At 31.4% G+C, this 22,338-nt stretch overlaps 1 protein-coding gene across 2 annotated transcripts; it reads left to right on the top strand.

The window, feature by feature from the left end:
* Window positions 1-12,185: 12,185 nt before the first annotated feature.
* On the top strand, window positions 12,186-16,263 carry LOC114724302 (deSI-like protein At4g17486). 2 transcript variants are annotated; one of them, XM_028910632.1, is made up of 3 exons: window positions 12,186-12,574; window positions 12,845-13,132; window positions 15,513-16,263. In XM_028910632.1, the coding sequence occupies exons 1-3, from the start codon at window positions 12,442-12,444 to the stop codon at window positions 15,887-15,889; spliced, it is 798 nt and encodes a 265-aa protein (XP_028766465.1). In that variant the 5' UTR covers window positions 12,186-12,441; the 3' UTR covers window positions 15,890-16,263. The 2 variants fall into 2 exon arrangements, with proteins under 2 accessions (XP_028766465.1, XP_028766466.1); XM_028910633.1 differs by having other exon boundaries at window positions 15,454-15,518.
* The last annotated feature ends 6,075 nt before the right edge of the window (window positions 16,264-22,338 follow it).

Below are 22,338 nucleotides of genomic sequence, written 5' to 3'. Positions count from 1 at the left end.
TACTTACCCTTGAAAGGGATTGATGTGATAATAGGAATAGACTGGTTGTCCTCTCATGGTGTTGTGTTAGACTGCAACAAGAAGATTGCTACATTCTTTGGGACTTCTTCACTCGCCCTGCCACGAGGTATGCCCATCTTGTTGTCTACTGCTCAAGTAGACTAGTGTATTCGACAAGGATGCCAAGCCTTTATGATTCTCTTCTCGATATAGGTTGACACGGAAGAGGGGATTGAAGATATAGAAGTGGTAAATGAATTTCCTGAAGTATTCCCAACTAAAATGATAGGTTTGCCTCCAGAGTGGGAAGTTGAGTTTTCCATTGATCTGGTACCAGGTACTGCACCCATATCGAAAGCTCTATACAGGATGGCTCCTACTGAATTGGCTGAACTAAAGAAACAGATAGAAGAGTTACTTGAGAAGGGATTCATCAGACTGAGTATGTCACCATGGCCATCTCCGGTGTTGTTTATGAAGAAGAAGGATGGTACCATGCGGCTATGCATAGACTATCGGCAATTGAATAAGGTGACCATCAAGAATAAGTACCCTCTACCACACATTGACGACTTGTTGGACCAGCTGGTGGGATCCTCGATATTCTCAAAGATTGACATGAGATCTGGATACCACCAGCTCAGAGTTAAAGTGGAAGATGTACTGAAGACTGCTTTTTGCACGAGGTATGAGCATTATGAGTTCTTGGTGATGCCATTTGGGTTGACCAATGCCCCAGCTGTTTTTATGGACTACATGAACAGAATCTTCCAACCATATTTGGATCAGTTCATAGTGGTCTTTATCAACAACATTCTAATTTACTCCAAGAATGAGGATGAACATCAGAAGCATCTCAGAATTACTTTGCAAGTGTTGAAGGACCACTGATTGTATGCTAAGTTGAGTAAATGTGAATTTTGGCTTAGGGAAGTAAATTTCTTAGGCCACGTGGTGTCGGCTGAGGGTGTCGCAATGGACCCCAGTAAGGTAGATGCGGTGCAAAAATGGGATGCTACAAATACCAGGTCTTACATGGGGAGAGATTAACAAGGCTCATTCTAAGACTACCGAGTCTTTATCATTAGTAGTTGGATTCTCACTAGTTCCGAAAAACGAGATGGCTGCTTGGGTTTACAGCCTTCTTGAATAAATAATTTGATATGTAGCACCTTTAAATATTGCTTCTGTTAGTATTTTGGAATTTGTAGACATTATCTCAACATCTTTTTATTTGAATTGATAATTACGGACATGATTTAACTTATTAGTTCTTATGCTTAAATTTATATATTGACTTAATTTTAGATTTATATACAAATTATAGTTCTTGTTATAATATGTGGGTACATAAAAAAATATATGCATATACATTATATATAGATAGAAATTTAATTATCAAACCTGCATTATACTTTAATTAATATATATATATGGATATGAGCCAATTTTATAGTTTTTCCTATTATATATAAAAAAGTTTATATTTTGATATGTTATAGTGGATACGGTTATTATATATTTGGACCAAAAGAACAATTTTAATTATATATATGAGCATGTAGATAAGGGTAATTTTGTCTTTGGGTATATTATTTTTACCTATTCCCATGTTCTTTGTAATCTAATCAAACATTTTTATGCCTATGCATCATCTTTCCTTACGCTATGTTTGGTACGGGATTTTTGGAGGGGAGGGGAGGGGAGTGCTCCCCTCCCCTTGTTTGGCTGGTGTAATTTTTTAGGAGGGGAGGGGAGCCCCTCCCCTTCCCTCGTTTGGTTAAGATGTTTTTTAAAGAGGGGAGGGATTCTTCTCCCCTCCCCTTCCCTTCTAGCCTCCCCTCCAAAAGTGGGGTTTTTTGGAGGGGAGATGAGAGATAATATTTCAATTCCTTATATACCCTTTTGATTTGTTAACCTCTAATCAGTCGTAAACATTTCTACATAAGAGAGTTTTTTTGAACATCTAACAAGAGGTTATTAAGATAATTGTCTCCAAAATTAGTGAGCATTTGTAAACTTTTTTTTTCTCTTCTTCTAATTCTAAGAGGTTGTTGGTATTTTCTTTCACTTTCAAGGTCTTTTCTCTGATTGAAATCTATCACTCGTGACTTTTTATCTTGATATTCTATCAGTGTGTGACTATGTCTTGTAAATCAAAATTGGTGAATTGTATTATATATATAGTTATATCTTAACAAAATAAAAAAAGTGAGAAAATTCATTTAAATTTTATGAGGCTAAAATAGTCAATTTTTTATTAGAACAAAATAAGGTATTATTAAAATTACTCCCTCCCCTCCCCTCCAATCAATCCAAACAGGAGATCATTAAAATCCCTCCCCTCCCTTCCCCCTCCCTCCCCTCCCCTTTGTAGCTCCCCTCCCCTTTCCTCCCCTCCCCTTCCCTTGATTAAAATCCCTCCCCTCCCCTTCCCTCCATCGAGCCAAACACAGCGTTAATGACGTACCAAACAAGCTCATGTAATCATCATTACATTATATTCTATTACATTGCATTACATTCTATATCATTCAATAAACCAAACGGGCACATAGTGTACGATGAATATAGAGAAATACTTCATGTATGTATTTAGACCTAATTCAATAAAATAATACTATTTTCGATCCTTAATATAAGAGCTAGATAACTAATTTAGAGAGATTAAAAAATTAGTACTATTAACAAATGTGTATTGATTTTTCTAAATTACCCTTATTCAATTATATACACTAAAACTATATTTGGATGAAATAGATATGGGAATACGGGCCAAGCTGGCCCTCTAGGGTCGTAGGGCCAAAGTTTCAAAAATACCCCAATTTGTTAGACCCGACCCTTAAGCTGACTGGATCAAGACCGGCTCGTGTGTAACCTCGCTATTTACTGACTAGAACTAACCATGATAGAAAAGACTAAAACTAGTAAACATACCCTATTATGGTTATTTAGGAATAATCACATCAATAAGGGAATAACCATGATAGAAAGGTATTTGGTCTCAATTAAGGCTATCATGGTTAGAAAAAAAATAACCTATATCAATAATCAACAGACACTATCATATAGCACGTCCACACGCAAACATTGTTAGGAGAGATTAGTCATAGCTAACATAGTTATAAAACAACATGCCCTCAAATGATAAATTATAATAGTAGTTTAGGTTTGACTATTTCATTCAATATTAACAACAACTAAACTTGCGAAAATTGTTATTATCGCATCATAGATCTATAATAATTCAATCACATGCAACTTAAGGGCCTCAGGCCCACTACCAACACTCCAATCCAGTGTCCAGACAAAATAAACAAAAAATAAAAAGTATAATACGTTCATTGAGACAAAGGACATAAAAATATAAGAAGGTAAAATAAATCACAAATGAATACACTTTTGATGTGTGGCAATATACGAAAGTATAGAATAAAATAAGTTCCAAAAGCTCTACACTATCAACTACAGCTATTGAGCCTCAGGAGTCTTCCCTGAAGGTCCGCTACTATATTGTTTCCTGAAAATGGTAAAGTAACGAAAGTGAGACAACGTCTCAATAACTAAGTCCCTACCTATCACATACTCTAACATGGGCTAGCGAGCTGTTAGGTGGGATATACAGAGTTAATAATAGTTGATAGACATTTATTTAACCTTTAAACTCACAATAATCATACAAGACAAATATTTCCACCAATCTCATGCAGTTTATATATTTCAAAAGAGATAACATACTTTTCATTTATTTAAAAGATATAAATATCAATGAATATCTCATGTTATATGCAATTTTTGAATCCAAATCCATCCTTATATCCTCCTTATTTCCGCCGACTAGACCCATGGGCTAAGTTCTTCCCATTTGACTGGCAACTCTGACAAGCTCATTACATGAGTGATATGGACCGGCTAAAGACCACAGTACACTTGGTGGACCATGGGTCCCCTCTTGAAGAACTAATGGGGCGTCGCAGTCTCTCGAAGAACTAGTGGGATAATAATAGTGGCCAACCATAGAGCTCTGTATAGAGGCCAATACCACATGGCAAGTATATGAATCTCAATAACTCCAATTATCTCCTTTCCCCCACCCAAACTTGATGCACATGGTTTAAAAGGACATATTTATATGCATAATCAACTGAATTTTATAATAACACATCATAATCATGATCACCAATTTCTCGTAATACAAACGATGTCAATCATTTTTTTAACATAGCATCCTACAAGACAATTCATACAAAACATAATATAATTTTATAGAATTAGTTATAAAACCACTCACCAACTCTATACTAGAGCATGTAACAAATAAAAATTTAGTTATCTAGCCTCCTAGCTAACAGTCAAATACAACCAAAGTCTAACTTCAAAAATGCCACAACAGAATTTATATCTACAAACAAAATTAAAATGTTATCTCTATAGTGTTAGAATAGACTACTCACAAAATTCTAACATCTAACTCCTCCTTCAAAAGCTTTAATTTTTACTTAGAATTATAGACTAAAAGACATTTTTCTAGGGTTTGGAATGAGAACACACACACATATATATGATTTATACTCAATTCCTAAATTTTCCTTGCTTAAATATCCTTTAATTATTAGAATAATCAAATTCATAACGTAAATAGAAAAACCATAAAGTTATAATTTATGTTCTATCTTCAAAGGACTTAGACAATAGATTTAATACGAACCAGGTTATTCTCACTACAGAAGTTAAACCCTTAATCTGACCATTGAATTTAATTTCCTATCTATCATGTTACTATCTTCCAAATTATAGCTCAATTTAACGGTAAACGAACTTAAAAATACTAATTTACTATTCATGACTCTATCTGCTAAATCTAAAAATAAATAAAAATGTACCTAATAACTTGTAACTTGGAGATCAAAATGATGATCGAACCATTGAAATTAATGATTTGGATGTCCCAAATGGGCTGGCCAAATTTTAACCCAATCCAACAGTTCATAAACTCAAAACTAGCTCTTTTCTGAGACTACCTCAGATATGTTCAAAAATTATTTACTCACTTCAAACTCCACCCATTATCTCCTATGTATAGGCTTCTCTAGCTCCTTCACTCTAATGATGATTTGAACCTTTTTAGTCGCCTTAGGTTAAATCAAAAATAAAACCAAATTATGCAGTAAAGCACAACTCGGGTCAAGTCTCTTGAGGAGCTTTTTATTAATTCCTTAGTTAACTAAGTGACAAAGAATTGAAAGGAGGGGTTGAAAAAGGATTTTTCAATTAATAAAACTAATTAAGAGAGTAAGAAATAAATCTAAACTACTTTTTTTTGGTATTTTTAAGAAAGAATTAAAAATGCAAATTTGAATTGTAAGAAATCAATAACAAGAATGCTCTTGAGGAATGAATCAATGACTATCCTGGCTTGTTTAATGATATGGGAGTAACTTAAGTGGTTAAGATTGGTTTATATAAGTTATTCCTTTTAAATTAATACTCAACTAGAACATTAATTACTTGTTAAATCCACTTCAAGCATAATTTCTATACAACTCGCATAAAAATCACCTAACAATGAATTAACAAAGGCATAAACATAAATATATCTATAAACCAAGTATTCAAACTTATAAATACCAATCCAAATCTCAACAATTCCAATCCAAACCAAGAATTACAACTAGCAATTCTTAGCTTTAAACCAAATATAACAAACTTCAAACCAGAAATCATGAACAAAATAGTCTAAACTAAGGACTAGAATTAAACTCCCTTTTGTAGCTCTCAAATTCAAGCTATTGAATTCAATCCCAAAGAGCACAGTGAATTCAGCCTCTCATAGCTTTGAACCCAGTCACAACATGTCCTAAGAATTCAGTAGCCATAAGAGATGATGATGGTGGTGGCAATGAGGTACGGTTGCGTTTTTGCCGAAGGAAAAATATGAAAACGGGAGATGATGGATTGTGGTGTGCGGCGGTGGTGTATGCGTGAAGGAAAGGGTGTAAAGGAGTGTATATGGCCGAAAGGGAAAAGAATGAAACTAGTGGAGAAAGAATTGTTGAGATTTAATATGGCGGCGTACGAAGGTAGCGTATGAGTGTGGTATAGGAATGGCTCCGTCCTCTTTCTGAGTGTGTGTGTCCTCGTATATATATATAGGGAGTTGGCATGTCGTATGTGGCCTCCATATCTTGCAACTAATAGATTTAATATATATCTAAATATCTTTCCAAAATCCATGCTTTCCCTCTCTTCCGTCCCTTTCTTTCCTTTCTTTTCTTTTCTTTTCTTTTTTTAATTCTTTTCCTTTTGTTTCAACTTTCTTTCTATGTTTATTTCCTTTTCTGAGACCTGCAAAAGATAAATTGAGATACTATCATAAAGCCCAAAATCAATTATTTAAAAAAAAGATAAAATATGATAAGATTTTCTTTTAAATTTCTAATTTTGTGCCACTAGTATTTAATTCAAAATATCCATAATCAATACAAATTATCTCATTTTAATTGATAAATATCCCCAAAAAGATATCAAATAGTATATTAAAATTGGGATTTATCAAATGACTAGTTGATGTGGGACTTTTATACCATGATATAATTTTCTAGAACATCATCCACACACACACACTCACACACAAAAACATTGTTAAAATAATAATAATAATAATAATAATAATAATAATAATAATAATAATAATAATAATAATAATAATAATTTTCCTATATCTAAATTTTTATTAACTTAATATTAAAATATATTTATTTATAAATTTAATTAAATACTAGTATAAAAATAAGGATGTTACATTGCGGGTTTTCGACTCGTTTAGGATAAAAATGTTATTTTTTATATTTTTCACATTTTCATCAAAAAATAAAAACAAACCAATAAAATTATTAATAAAAGACATAAATATGAATAAAATTAATTTGTAAATACAAAATATCATCATATATAAATATCCATCAATATCCAAAACCATCCATTAACAAGATAACAACATCAAAAAATTCCATCAACAGTGTAAATATACAATAGACAAACATTATTATTAATTTTTTGAAACTTCATTATAACTATAATCAAATGGCTTTTCTTTCATAAGTATACCCCTCTTTTGTAGCAAAAATATCAAGTTTTTTTTTTCTTTATAAGATTTTTACTTTTAAATTTACAGTCTATCTATTATTTTATTTTAGTTTAAGAAGTGTTATTGTTGAAACTCATAAATTTCTAATTTAAATTATAAAATCAAAAGTTCATATAAGTATAAAAATACTCTCTTATTAAAATATATAGTTTAAACATATCAACATATATAATATAAATCAAACCATTATTAAAGTCCAAATTAACTCATTTTTTTAAATTTAATTGGATAAATTATTATCTAAAACTAAATAAATCAAACCATTATGTGAAATTTAATTTCAAAATAATAATAGTAACTAAATATTTGAAATATGATTAACAATATAAAAAATTTAATAATATTATAATTACACCCAAAAAAAATTTTAAAAAACAAAAAAATGATAAAAGAGTCTAAACGGGCTCGACTCTATAGGGCCAACCCATTTCCCATTTGAAGGGAAAAATTCCAAGCTTAGCCCTAATAATTTTTTAGCTTAAACGGGATGGCCCGACAGATTCAGCCTGTTTTCTCAGCTCTAAGTGAAAATACCTTACAATCAATAAATATATTTTTTAAAACACATTATAAATTTGAAAAACAAAGTAGATTGAAGTTTTATATTTAGAAATTAAAACCACTAACTAATTCTTATATTTTTGACGGGAGATGTAATAAAAATGGAAGCAGTGAGGAGTTTGAATAAAAGGATTCAATCCAAAGATCACAACTTTTAAATTCTCATTTCAACCAAATTTATCACTACGTCCGCACCGAACATTACTCAAGGATTACTTCAAACGGAATGTAGCATCTTACACATTGCCACAGAGACCCCTCTATTGTTATGCTTCAAGCCTCTGCACAAACTTGAACAAAACATCCCAATTTGTCTGGACAATGATACTTTGTTGCCCCAGTCTGCCTTAATAATGATATATTGTCGCCACAAGGACATCAAAAAAGGAGCTTGAGAATTTATAGCGTATTCAAGAACTTCTCTAACAAGAATCTTGATAATCAATTAAAGAATATTCGTGGCCTATAGCTGCAGCATGTGAAGCCCAGGACCCTCTCTTCGTATTATAACCCATATGCACTTCAACAAATGTCGTCTTACACGTAGAAATTTTGACCACAAAGGCACTCCAATAATTGTCTCAGGGGACAATTCCCAGTAATTACTCAAGAAAAGTTCCTTCACAAGGGTTACTTAAGTCGCACCGACACTCTTTTGCATACTTGAACTACATTAATGTCATTATATGCAAGAAGAATTTGTTCGATGATTCTCTCATCCATTTGAATTTCAATGGCACCTTACAAAAGATGTTCATATGCTACTTCAATCTTTTTCTAGACACTCTTTTTTTAAAACTGATATTATGTTAACTCTCTTTTTTTCAGTTTATGCTACTTCAATTTTAATTGTATAATTTTTTTCATTTTATAAAATTGATCCTTTAATAGTAAAAAAAAATACCTTCACACAAATCAAGATACAACTTATATCTTTGCTCATATACGGTAAAATCAAGATAAAACTTATATCACATACTTAGCTCATATATCATAAAATCATTTCTAAATAATTAATCCAATCACCCTTTAGGTTATGGTTTGACATGATTTTTGATACGTTAAAATTGCCTTTCTCAACTCAAAAAGCTAATTTAAATTTAAAATGATGTTTGGCATGATTTTAGGAGCAAATGACTCTGTCTAAAAATCAATTTAACGTTGAAATAATTTTTTCCAACTTTTTTTTTTGGGGTTTTCTCATATTTATTTTAAAACTAACTCTTTAATATCTTATTCAAACAAGTTTTTGTTAAACTATTTTTTTAAATGAAAATCTGTCAAAACATAAATTACATTATACTAATTGATTTTTACTCCAATTTTAATTTTCAAAAGTCCATATCAAGATAAAAGTCATTTGTACAGATATAAATGTCTTACAAGTTGATGGTAATTGAGTGTAGAAGTAGTCAAGCATATCTATCGAAAGGTAACCAATGTGCTAATTTTCTTGTCACATATATTCTTCTTTCACTGTATCCCCATGTCAACATGTTTGGCATTTTTATTAAAATACTGCAAACACTAACAAAAAATTACCAAAATATTACATATTTTAAAAAAAATTGCAAAAAAAGATCTTAGAATTGCAAAAACGCAGATAGGAACCCTTGACAACTTTATTTTAGGTTTTGATAAGAATAATATACTCTGAAGTTGTCAAAACCCAAAGTGAAGTTGTCAAGGGTCCATATCTGTGTTTTTACAATTTCAAGGTCTTTTTTTATAATTTCTCCTTAAAAGAATTTACTCAAATGCTATGTTACGAGTCTTTCACACCAAATACGAGTTTCAATCTGTGAAGAACTCGTTCACACTGAAAACAACTTTTACCTCTTACACAGTTTTTGGGAAAAATACAACAATGAAATTGTCCAGGCTCTAAACGATTTCAACACTACTTCTTCCTGTGCATCTTTTCTGCTTTTTATTTTAGCGAAAATTGCAACCAAGACCCCACTCCACAAACTTTTTCGCCATCTTTCTCTATCCCCTGACTTCTGGAGAGAATTGCTATTGAAGCCCCATAGATGTGAATCTACTTAACTTCTTCCACCTCTTCTTCTTTGATCCTCTGCATTTACATTAAATCAATTTATGATGTGGATTTATTATAAGCTTTAAATAATTAATTAATAGGAAATAAATAATTAGTTTAAATTAGTTAAAAATAATAAATACGTTAGAAGTATATTTTTATTTTCAAATATACTCTTATAATAAATGAAAAAACGATGAAAGAGAATGTGTGGAAAAATATCATAAGAGATATTATGACAAAAAAGAAAATATAAATAATTAAATAAAAATAGAAAAACTCATTAAATGTTAAGACAAATACTAAATCAAAGCTTATAAAATGAATCACATTTCTCCCTAAATTTAAAGTTTATAAATAGAATTGGAGGCGTAATAATTTATAAAATCATTATTAAAATATTTGATATACTAAATATTTTTAGACTATTGGTATAAATTGCCCAAAATAAATTTTAATAGTTTAAATTTATATGATTATATTATAATAATATTATAATAATATTGTATAAGATATTATATGTGAATAATTCATTTTTATCTAAAGAGGAGAAGAGATTATTAGAGAATTCAAAGCCATAACTCTATACCTTCAATATCTTTTTATATTACCGAATATACCCTCAATATCTACTCCTTCCATTTTTCCTCTAAATTTAATTAAGAGGACAAAAAAATATTCATTTCAAAAAATCTACTCATATCCTTATTAATTTATAGGGTATAAATAGAACAAAGAAAAAATAGAAGATTAGATATTCAAAATCCTTTCTCCATCCTTAGATAGATAAGAAGTGAATAGTTCACATATAATATTTTATACAATATTATTATAATATAAACATAAACTATTAAAATTTATTCTAGACAATTTAAACGTATAGCAAAAAAAACATATTTATTTTGTAAAATATTTTAACAATAACTTTATAAAATGTTTCATCCAAACCATCCATTGTTTTTTTAAAATCAGAATCCATTGTTTTGATGTAAGGGTCGAGATTAGGGGGGAAAATAGGCCAGACGGCTTGCCAGAAGCCTGCGGTTTAACCTGTAAATGGCATAATCTATTTAAATATAAGAGCAGGCTTAAGCTTGTAAAAGGGCCTGTTTACCTTATCAGGTTAGGCTCAAGCCTAATATTAACTTATTAGGCCTATCAGGCGGCTTAAGGCTGTTATTATTTTTTTGGGGTTAAAATTGTTAATTTACAAGTGTTGAAATTTAACGTAAGTTACTCAAGCTATTCCCATTCTGCTATTCCTATTACTGATTATTTCATTTTTTTTTTTGTATTTTGGATAATTTGGGTTGAGTTATTGTAATTTTGAATTGCTTTATATATGTTTAAAATTTGTTAAAAATACAAGTTTTTTAATAGGTTATAAGCTGAGTTACACTTGATTACAAGCCAGACTTAGACTAAATAAAAGGCTTTTCACTGGTCGCAGGCCAAACTCAGGCTAATAAGCCTCACCACAGGCTTAGCCTCTTAAGGTAAGGCTTGACCTATTTCCACCACTAACCAAGACCCAAAAAAAAAAAAAGTTAAGCGGACATGCATGTATTATTACTAGTAATTCTCTCCAAAAGTTAAGAAGAAAGAGAAGGATGGCGATGAACTTTGTGGAATAGGGTCTTGATAGTAATTTTCGCTAAAAATAAAAAGGAAAAAAGATGCACCAGAAGAAGGAGTGTTGAAATCGTTCAGAGCCTGAACAATTTCTTTGTTTTATTTTTTCAAAAAAAGTATGTTAGAGGTGAAAGTTGTTTTCAGCGCGAACAAGTTCTTCACAGATTAAAATTAAAACTCAGTTTTTGGTGTCAACAACCTGTAACGTAGTATTTGAGTGAATTCTTTTAAATATATAATATTTTGGTTTTTTTTTTTTTACTGCTGGCAGTATTTTAATAAAAATGCCCAACATGTTTTCAGGAACTTCGTTGTCCCTCTAAGAACAGTTTCCAGAATGATGACATTTATGGGGTCTCATCTCTACCTTGTACTGGCCTGTAGAATTTGGTCGTAATCATTGACATTGAAATAAAAATTGAGCTTAATGAAGGACTTGATGGCAATTGATTATTGCAAAAATCTTAGAAAGAACTATTATACTCAGCAGAATAACACTTTATGATCCAAAATTTATGCTCCAGTTGATTAAAGAAAAACCCTAGTTTGATTCTGTGATCAGCAAAAAGTTGATTAAACCCAAATTGTGTCATCTGGCTGGACCACACAACCCTGTACCTGAAAGAATCATCATCATTCATCATTTCATCATTCATGGCCTTTTCCCTTTCCTTTAAAACTAAAACTCCACTAATTAGAGTTGATTATATATAATCCCAAACCCCACCTACACATCATAATTATTAGCCAACGCTGCTTTCTTCGTTTCAATAATTTTTTTCTCAGTTAAAAAAATCAGAGATTTGTTCATAATATTTGCTCTCCAGTCTCCGCCATCCTCACCATTTAACAGAGTCGGTGCGCCACCGTCTGTTCGCCGCCGGCGAATTCTAGTACCGGAATCTTCGCTTCTCATTAACTTCTCTGCTTTCAAATGAAGATATAGTTTCATCAACTCTTACGGCGAAGATGTATACTGATTAAGGATTAGTACTGTTTTTGCAACTGGCCCTGCAATGAAGTGGATGTAGCTAGCAAGCCGAAGAAACGACGTCGCAGAATGCTGTGCAGGAAGGGTCTCCGGAACTGCGGATCAGGATCGGTGCCGGTGTACCTCAATGTGTACGATCTAACGCCGATTAACGGCTACGCCTACTGGTGCGGCCTCGGAGTATACCATTCCGGCGTCCAAGGTTCGTCTTCCTCCCCGATTTCTCTCTTCCTGTGATTCTTGAACCTGCAGAGCTTAGCTCACAAGATTACAAATCTTGAGACAGTCCATAACAATCTAAATTCAATCCAATTCTTCTAATCAGTGCTCTGCTAGAGAATATACCAGTGAAAAATCAGACTCTAATACGCAAAAAAAAAAAAAAAAGGTTTAACACAGATTCATCAAATTGCATAAGATGATGATATGAACATTTCGATGTCTGAGCGAAGTGCTGGATTTTTTTGTGCAGTTCATGGAGTGGAGTACGCATTTGGAGCTCACGAGTACCCGTCGACGGGGATATTCGAAGGGGAACCAAGACGGTGCGAGGGTTTCGTGTTCAGGAAGACGATACTGATCGGGAAGACGGAGATGGGAGAGGAAGGGGTGAGGAGGGTGATGGAAGAGCTGGCCGGAGAGTACAGAGGGAATGCGTACAATCTCATCACCAAGAATTGCAACCATTTCTGCAACGATGCATGCCTTAAACTCACCGGAAAATCTATTCCCAGTTGGATCAACCGGCTCGCTAGAATCGGTAACTTCGGAAATCGTTTCTTATTCTATTGATTTCATTGGATTCTTCACCGTTCTAGTTCCAAGTTCGAGCTTATGAAGCTGAAATTCATAAAAATCATTCATTACTATTAACATCTTATATCAAAAAGAGTGTTTGAGGAATTACATCTATAGTTTTAAACTTCACATGATAGAGGTTTAAACTGGAAAAACCTGAATTCATTCGTTTCTTTAAATTATTTGTTATATTAATTTCTTTTTGCATATTGACAATAATGAAAAATATACTCTTCCGGTCCTTATTATAAGACCCCATTTGACTTTTTATTTGGTCCTAATTATAAGACCCCAATCCATTTTGTTTCTTATATTTATGTATTTTTTTCCAAGATAATCCTTCTAATAATGATAGTTTTAGCCAATATACTTAATTAGCAAGGATATTTTAGGAATGACAACACTTATTTATTATAAATAACCAACTTAACTTACTTCCTTAATCTCCTCAAATAAGTCAATTGGATCTTATAATTAGGACCGGAGGAGTACTGTGCTACTGAATTCTTGTCCGAAATTTAGCTTAATGTTTTGCTGTTGAAGAATATGATTACTTTTGTTTTAAGCTAAATTATTTTATGATAAGGATAATTATTTAGCTAAGAGCTTATTATTAGATTTATATTATTCTCTATAGTCCTATTTACCTGCACTTATTATCAACTTTATTTAAATTAAAGAAGTCAGTTAAAATTAATTATACCTTATAAAATGTCAAAATTAAAGAGTTTATTTAATTAGTTAGAAAATTTTATAGTTTGAGCATTATAAAATATTTCGTCTGATTCTTATTATAAAAACTAGTTGACTAATTTAAGTAGATTAAAAAAGTTTGTTAAGTTAGTTATCTGTAATAAATAAGTGTTTTCTTTTTTAGAATATCTTTACTAATATTAATTAGAGCTATCATTTGATAAAACTTTTAGCATATATAACTATTATAAATATTACTTTAAAAAAATAAACAAATATGAGAAATAAAATATATTAGAGTCTTATATTTAAGATAAAATTAAATGTCAACCTAACTTTTATATTAAGTATTGTACACGTCAACTATGTATGTTTATATTGAGATAAATTTTTTTATTTTTTTATAATTTTTATGTTTTTATTTTTTTCCTTAGGCTAGAAAAAAAAGTAAATAGATTTTTTTTCCTTACTGAAAATAAATAATAGATTCGGGGATCAATTTTATCTTCAAAGCAAGCACTGATTCTGTGGAAGTTGCAAATGAAGAGAATTTTGGAATTGCCATAGCAGTGTAATTCGTGTTCTACGTGGGAATAGATGGGACACGTTTCTTTATTCTTTTTTATATAAATACTCCTCCGGTCCTTATTATAAGACCCAATTTGACTTTTTATTTGGTCCTAATTATAAGACCCAATCCATTTTCTCTCTTATATTTATGCATTTTTTTCCAAGATAATCCTTCTAATAATGATAGTTTTAGCCAATATACTTAATTAGCAAGGATATTTTAGGAATAACAACACTTATTTATTATAAATAACCAACTTAACTTACTTCCTTAATCTTCTCAAATAAGTCAATTGGGTCTTATAATTAGGACCGGAGGAGTAATACTATTTCCGGTTTTTAATATAAGATCTTGTTTGATTTTTATTTTAGTTCTAAATATAAGATCCCAATCCACTTTGTCTCTCATATTTATATTTTTTTTTAAGGTAATTCTTCTAACAATAATAGTTCTAACCAATACACTTGATTAGTAAGAATATTTTAGAAAAAAAACACTTATTTATTATAAATAACTAATTTAATTTTTTTTAATCTTTTTAAATTAGTCAATTAACTCTTATAATTAAGACAGGAGATAGTAGTGTTTTAAAAAGATTCTTTGGCACGATAAATCAATAATTGGTGTTTCAAAAAAAAGTGAATCCATTTGCTATCCTTAGAGGGGGGAAGAAAACTACGGACAAGAACCTCGACTTTATTCTTTTTCGCAGAGAACATTATCCCCATTTCAATCAGAAAAAGGAAATAAAATGATTCTACTACTATAATATATGCCGAGTGCAAAAAGATAAGCAGAATAATTAAATTATAAATAAATAATCCGACCAAAAAATCATACTTAAATAATGAATACCATAGACACACTTAATATATTTTTACATTTAATAAATAATCCTTTTAACAAAATTGTCAACAGATAGCAAATGAGTTTTCTTCTGAAGACAAATAATTAACAAACAATGGTTTATTATTAGGATTTTTTTTTTTTCAAAGATGATTGTTTAAATTTGAATGCAGGAGTGAAATCAAACAGAAAGGAATCAGATTCAATGGATTGGTTGGTTTGTTAATTTCAGGATTCCTTTGCAAGTGTGTTCTTCCAGTGGCTTTAAACTCAACCAGAGTTAGGCATCACAGAATTGAAGACAAGCAATGTGTAGAAGAGAAGCAAGAAGCATCATCATCTTCAACAACAACAACAAGTGGCCCTTCAAGAACATCCGATAAAATTGGAACGATACAGAGATCATCATCAACAAGTGAGACAAATAACAATAAGAAGATGACATCTTCGAATTCAGCATCCTCTCCATCATCAATTTCCCCTGCTTCTTCTACCTCCTCTGCTACCCGCCGGCAAAGGAGTATAACCAGACCTGACCTTCCTCCACCTTCTTCACCTGTGATTATGGAGCCCCCTTCTTCATCTTCATGTCTAAACTCAGAACATTAGAATTTTCCCTTTTCTTGGGTTTTTGTTTTTCTGAAGCTCAAATGTGATATTCATTCTTTTCATCCAATTCCCCCATAAAGAAAATGGTATATGAAGAAAGCTGGCAGGATAACTGGGGCTGATAATGCGTGCTTGTGTTGTATTTGCCTCATCTTGTGTTGGATTTTGTTGTAAGATTGCTTTAGAATTTGTAGAAGTGTATCATTTTCAGATACTGATCAAAAACACCTAATTAGGTTTGATCTGTTTAATTTTATACAGTTCTGCTTGATGGAGGTTTAAGTGAAATGCTGATATTGATTCATATCAGAAGTGGAATCGTATTTAGGGAATGTTTGTTGATTATGAATAATATATTAAAAGAAACTGAGGAATATTTCTTTTGTTCATTAGGAGTCCCACTTAATTTTCCATAAATTTTTAAAGTCTCCTTGTATGTCTTCTTGGAATCTTTTCATCGAAGACTAAAAAAAAAAAATTAAAGCAAGAAAGGATCATTTAATTTTCACTTTCTTTTCATTAGTCAAGATATAAAGTCCTCTTCTTTATTCCTCTTCAAATTTTTACGATTATTTTATGCTCTTGCTCACTCAATGCCAAAAGTATACCCATAGATATTCTCAACAATAAAATATAATTAAAATTAATAATTAATAATTTATAAATCCCTATTAAAACATATAAATGTATTAAAAGTAAAATTTCAGATATATTGCTTTTAACTTGTAGATGTACAGAACTAACATCTATCTAAATTTTGCAACTTCAATAAATTTCTAGGAACTACATTCACCGTTACTGCCACATCATTACAATTAGTAACAAGGAGAATTACAATCAAGTAAGGAAAGAAAGTAATTACTAAGAAGTCTTAATAACAACTTAAACAATTTGTGATAACAAGTTTTAGAATAGAAAATGACAACCTTTAAAACTTGTTTTGTAATTTTTTTTTTTTCCTTGAGACCTCATTATAATTCTTCTTAGTAATGTGGTATTAATATTAATGATGGAACCTGATTGTAAGATGTGTAAGGAGGACACTAGCAGTGTTATTATTTTAATATTATAATAATTATGCAGATTTGTCATAGATCTCTATCATAAGGAGCTGCTTTTGAAGCCTTACAATGCTTCTTGGATTTGGAAGGGTGTGCTTGATAATTCTGGTCTTATAGTAGATAACCTTTGGTGAAATATCTCTTCTACCTCTTGTATCCCTCTTAACCACCACCTTTGGTAGCCTATGCAATCGAGATCCTTCTTAGCATTTAGTCTGCTCAAGGTTAAGGATCTCTCACTGCATACTTGCTTCAACTAGAACCCTTACTGATGGAACCTCCCTTTGCTTAAATCTCTCTACTCTAAGGACACTATCAAGGAAATCCTTTCACTTCCAATTCTTAGCAATTCAAAGCATGATTCTTTTCGATGGACTGCTAATGCTTCTGGTTTTTATACTACCAGAGATGGGTTTAAAATCCAACTTTGTAACTACCTGCATTTGCAATGTCACAATGACAACTTGTAGAAATTTCTTTGGTGTCTGTCCCTTCCATTGAAATTCTTGCTTTTCATGTGGAAATTATTAAATAAAGCCTCACCAATGAGTGATGTCCTGAACTTGCATCATCTTGCTGCTACTATTCATTGTGTGTTCAGTTGTGACTGCCTAGAATCCTTGGAGCATTTGTTGATCTTTTGCCCATATGTCTGGGCCTTGTCGTTTGGATGTTTGCCAGTTAGGATGGAGGCAACCACCTTTGATTCACTTCTACTCTGGTTAAAAACAATAATGATGAGGATTTCTCATGATAACCTCAATTTTCTTCTCAAGGGCATAATCATTTTACTAAATATAGTATGTTGGAAATATAATCAAGCCTGATACGAAGGAAAGATTGAGCAAACCATGAAGGTTATTAAAGAAATCCAGGGGTGGCAGGCATACTTCGAAATGGCTTTTTCCTCAATTCATTTGACGATGGCACAGAAGGAAAACCCTATTGTAGCAAATTTTGGAAATTTCTCTTTGACTAAAAAAAGATGAACTGTACTATTGTTGAAAAAGAAATGCAGAAGGAGCACTTCTTTGTATGCTTTTATATTATTTTGAGTAAACCCTATCCAAGACTTCCTATGTCGTCGTTCTTTTGTTGATCCTGAGAGGTTCAATTCTCTCTGCTTTCGAACTATTTTGCTTTGGATTACTAGAGTGGACAGAACAATAGGGGATAATTGCTTTCAACTTTAGCTTGTTTGTTTCCAGAAGAAATTAGTTGATTTGACCCATTTTCAGAAGATTGCAGAGAAGGGGCTTGAGCCTCTTAAAGAAAATTGTGTAGTTAGCAGAGTTCTTAATCTCTTCACTTCCTTATCTTATTTTGCTTTTCCTGTTCTTAACTACTCTTTGTAGACTTCTTAACATTAATCGTTTTGCATTTTCTTCCCCAAAAAAAATAGTGTTCTATCTTAAACATAGAAGCAAGTTAGAACATTTATTTTCATATTAAACATAAAACCTTAATTTATCTTGTCTTTCAAAATTTATAATTTTTCTTAAAATATTAATATTGATTATACATATTAAAAAACTCATATCAAGACGTAGTTTTAATATAAATAATTAAAGAGAATATTTTATAAAGATTAATATATAATTTTGTTACAATTAATTTTATTTTGATTAGGAAAAATCATTTGGAGGTACTTATACTTTCTCTAAATTTTTAATATGGTATCTATGTGTTTTTTCCCTTAATTAAAGCATTTAATTTTTTTTTTCTGTTAATACCATTAGCCCTTTGCAACTTTGCTCTATCAGCCCTCAGCCTCGGCATACTATACAAGTGCTAATAGAACAGAAATAAATATTTAATTTTTCAGAAGAAAACACAGGTAGAAAATTAAAAACTAAGAAAAAGTATAACTATCTAAAATTGATCTTGGATTTTGATTATGTAGTTCCTGCGTTAAATTGAAAAGCAAATCAATAGACAAAGAGCAATAGGTATTGGTTGTCTTTGGTCCTGTCATTTTCTGTCAAAATCCGTGGCTGTATCTCATTTTGTTTCGAGGACAATGTCCTTCGCCAACTGGGAATCATTTTCCTTTTGTTCATCTCTTTTAGGTACTGTATGTTTCCATTCATCTCTGGCCTTTGGTTTTTAACAGCGAAGCCTAAAGAAAAGAAACTTTAGCCCTGTGACTTGGAAAGAAAGTCTAGCCTCTAGGTCTAATAATGAAACCAAAAGACGTTTGTTTTACTATTGATTCTCCTTTCCATGGATAAATAGGAGAAAGAAAATCGTTTATTTTAAATAACCAAAAACAATAATGATGACAACTATCTTATTTTACTAAATAGAGGGGGTTATATGAATTACATTACTTTCTATAAAGCTTCTTCTTCATTAGGGGGGATTTAACTCCCCCAAAGCTGCTTCTTCTTCTTCTTCTTTTAAATTTTGAGTAGGTAGGTTGGGATTTGAATCTTATTAAAGGCCATCGGCAAGTTGCTAGCATGCCACTGCATCACAGAGGTGTTGGCTATTAGCATAGGAAGAAAACGCATGCTTTTAGAAAAGATCATGTAAAGATTGAGGTACATGGTTCAATGGTTCAATGCTGGGTACTGATAGGAGAGGGTCATTTGTGACATGGATGTCTATAAATGGATTTATAATTATAGCTACAAACTTAAGACAATTTCTCATCTGTTGTTGAATTAATTAGGATCATACATGAGCCCAATTTGTGTTTGTAAAGATTTTAAGAAGACATATATCTTTTCAAATTGTACAGAAGTAGCTATAACTTACTACCTCCGGTCTTTAATATAAGACCCTATTTGACTTTTATTTTGGTCCTAAATACAATACCCCAATTCACTTTATTTCTCATATTTATACATTCTTTTCCAAAGTAGCCTTTCTAACAATGATAGTTCTAGTCAATATACTTGATTAGCAATGATATTTTAGGAAAGATAACACCTATTTAGGATAAATAACTAACTCAACTTACTTCCTTAATCTCCTCAAATTAGTCAATTAGTTCTTGTAATTAGGACTTGAGGTAGTACTAACTAGAGATTGTGATAGTGGTTACCTTTATAGAAACATTACTTAGGTAAGAAGCTAGTGATGTTTTTGACGATTGGATTCTAGCCATCTAAAGTGCAACATTCTACCACTTTTTCTAGCAGTACAACACTTTTATTGCTCTCCCACGCTTTGTTTTTAGGGAAAATTACACTCAGGTCTCACAGAGCACAATTACTATCAAAAAGGTCCCTCAAAATTGCAAAATTATTCTGAAGTCCCCAGGGACCTGTGTGTAATTAATTCTAATTGTGAAATTACGTAGTTACCCCTGTTAATTTGAACCTATTTACAACCTCAACAGTGGCTATTAACAACCCGAGAAAAGGTGGTTAACAACCTCAACAACGCCCCTGGCATTCCACAAAGTGAATTGTCATCAGCACTGCCGAGGTTGTCAATCACGTCTTCTCAGGTTGTTAACAACCACTGTTGAGATTGTAAACGAATTACTGCAATAAAATTAGAACCTATTTACAACCTCAACAATGACTGTTAACAACCCGAGAAGAGGTGGTTAACAATCTCAACAACGCCCTTGGCATTCCACAGAGTGAGTTGTCATGAGCACTGCTGAGGTTGTCAATCACGTCTTCTCGGGTTGTTAACAGCCACTGTTGAGATTGTAAATAAATTGCTGCAATAAAATTAACAGGGGTAAGTAAGTAATTTCACAATTAGAATTAATTACACACAGGTCCCTGGGGACTTCAGAATCATTTTGCAATTTTAAGGGACCTTTTTTATATTAATTGTTTTCTGTGGGACCTGAGTGTAATTTTCCCTTGTTTTTACGGTTTAGGTTACTCTCATTTCGCTCTCCGCTACAACATTAATTGCTTTTTTTTTTTTTGGGTACTAAGATGTTCGTTTGCTATGTTGTCCCTGCCCATGGATTCAACAACAGTTCAGATGAAGCTAGATTAATTGTCCGTAAAAATTATCTAGTGCTACTTAACCATGTGCGTAGTGAAGTTATCACTTTTGCTGGCAATTTAGCTCAGCTAAACCTTTTTTTTTTTTTTTAATGATAGGTAAACATTTGTTTCTTCAATCGACCTTCACTTTTTTTGGGGGAGCTGGAAGTTGCAGAGGCAAGTCAACTTTTACTTTTCTTTTTGTTAAATAGACCAAATTAAGCTTTAAGGTGATCAACTTTTTAAGTATCCAAGTGTCCAAGACACCTCAATTGTAATTTTTTTTTTGGTAAATATTGTTTTATTCCTAAATATAAGATTTATTTTGTAGTGTACTTTACACTATAAAATGGGTCTTATATTTAGAATTAGAAGAGTAATAAATAAGCAATTGTGATTCTATAATTGTGTACACTCACCTCTTTCTTCTTCTCTAAGTGTATACTCCCTCCGTTCCTTATTATAAGAGACAAATAACCGAAGTACGTTGATAAAAAAAACAGTTAAAGTTAGTTAAGAACAATTAATGTATAAAAAGTATAATTTTTTTTCCAAAAATGCCCTCATTAATAAGGAAAGAGAGCATGAGAGAGAACAATTAAATTATTAAAAGAAAGAGAAGTGGAAGGGAAAGAGAGTGTGAGTTGGAGATAATAAATATGGGTAAAATAGTAAATCAACACAAAAAAGTAGAGACAACTTGTAAGTGTCTCTTATATATAAAAACATGACATAAGCATCAAGTGTCTCTTATAATAAGGAACGGAGGGAGTATCTTCTAAAGTGATGTGTAATTAAAAGAGTACTGTGTGATTGTCAATTAAGAACTTTAGCTATCGGTTGACATCTAAAAAAGTTAATTGACCAATATACGATGGTTCTCATAAAAAAAAAATATTTGTAGAATTTCCAACTTATATTTTGTTGTCCAGTTTAAAAATCACAAAAGATGGAAAACATGCATGCAAATTGAAATTTTGGAAGTTTAGTTGAAATTATTTTCAATTTTACATTATTCTTTTCATATTCATTTTTAATTTTAAAGATATTGAAAATGAAGTTGAATATTCTCATAGCCGAGTTGAATTTTGGTTCCATGACCAAAATTCACAGCTCCTTTTCCTCTTGATCTCACTCTTGATTTTGTTTATATTGAGCTTGTTTAGACTTGCCATTTATAAACACTTACAAATACTTTCACATAAGTAGAGATAAGTATATGGGTTTAAAAATTTGGATCATCTCCTCATTTTTTCCTCTTTCTCCTTACTTCATCCCTACTATTAAATGAAAAAAATATTTGGTTCAAATTCAATATTTTTCTAAAATTATTTTTTTTATTTCAAGTTGTTTATGATTGTGAACGGTTGAAGTTAAATTATCAAAGATTAAATTTATTTACTAGCTCCTGTCTCTAATATAAAAGTTC

Source organism: Neltuma alba, unplaced genomic scaffold (genome assembly GCF_004799145.2).
Source record: "Neltuma alba isolate B1F8T4 unplaced genomic scaffold, ASM479914v2 tig00012184_pilon, whole genome shotgun sequence".
Lineage (NCBI taxonomy): Eukaryota > Viridiplantae > Streptophyta > Magnoliopsida > Fabales > Fabaceae > Neltuma > Neltuma alba.
The sequence above is the reverse complement of the archived record's forward strand: the minus strand, read 5'-3'. Positions and strand labels throughout refer to the sequence as shown.

Bases quoted from the DNA above. Each gene is read 5' to 3' on its own strand.
- LOC114724302 (XM_028910632.1), top strand. From the start codon at position 12,442: ATGCTGTGCAGGAAGGGTCTCCGGAACTGCGGATCAGGATCGGTGCCG. The intron at 12,575-12,844 runs GTTCGTCTTCCT...TTTTTTGTGCAG, and splicing joins ATACCATTCCGGCGTCCAAG to TTCATGGAGTGGAGTACGCA. The intron at 13,133-15,512 runs GTAACTTCGGAA...TGTTAATTTCAG, and splicing joins CAACCGGCTCGCTAGAATCG to GATTCCTTTGCAAGTGTGTT.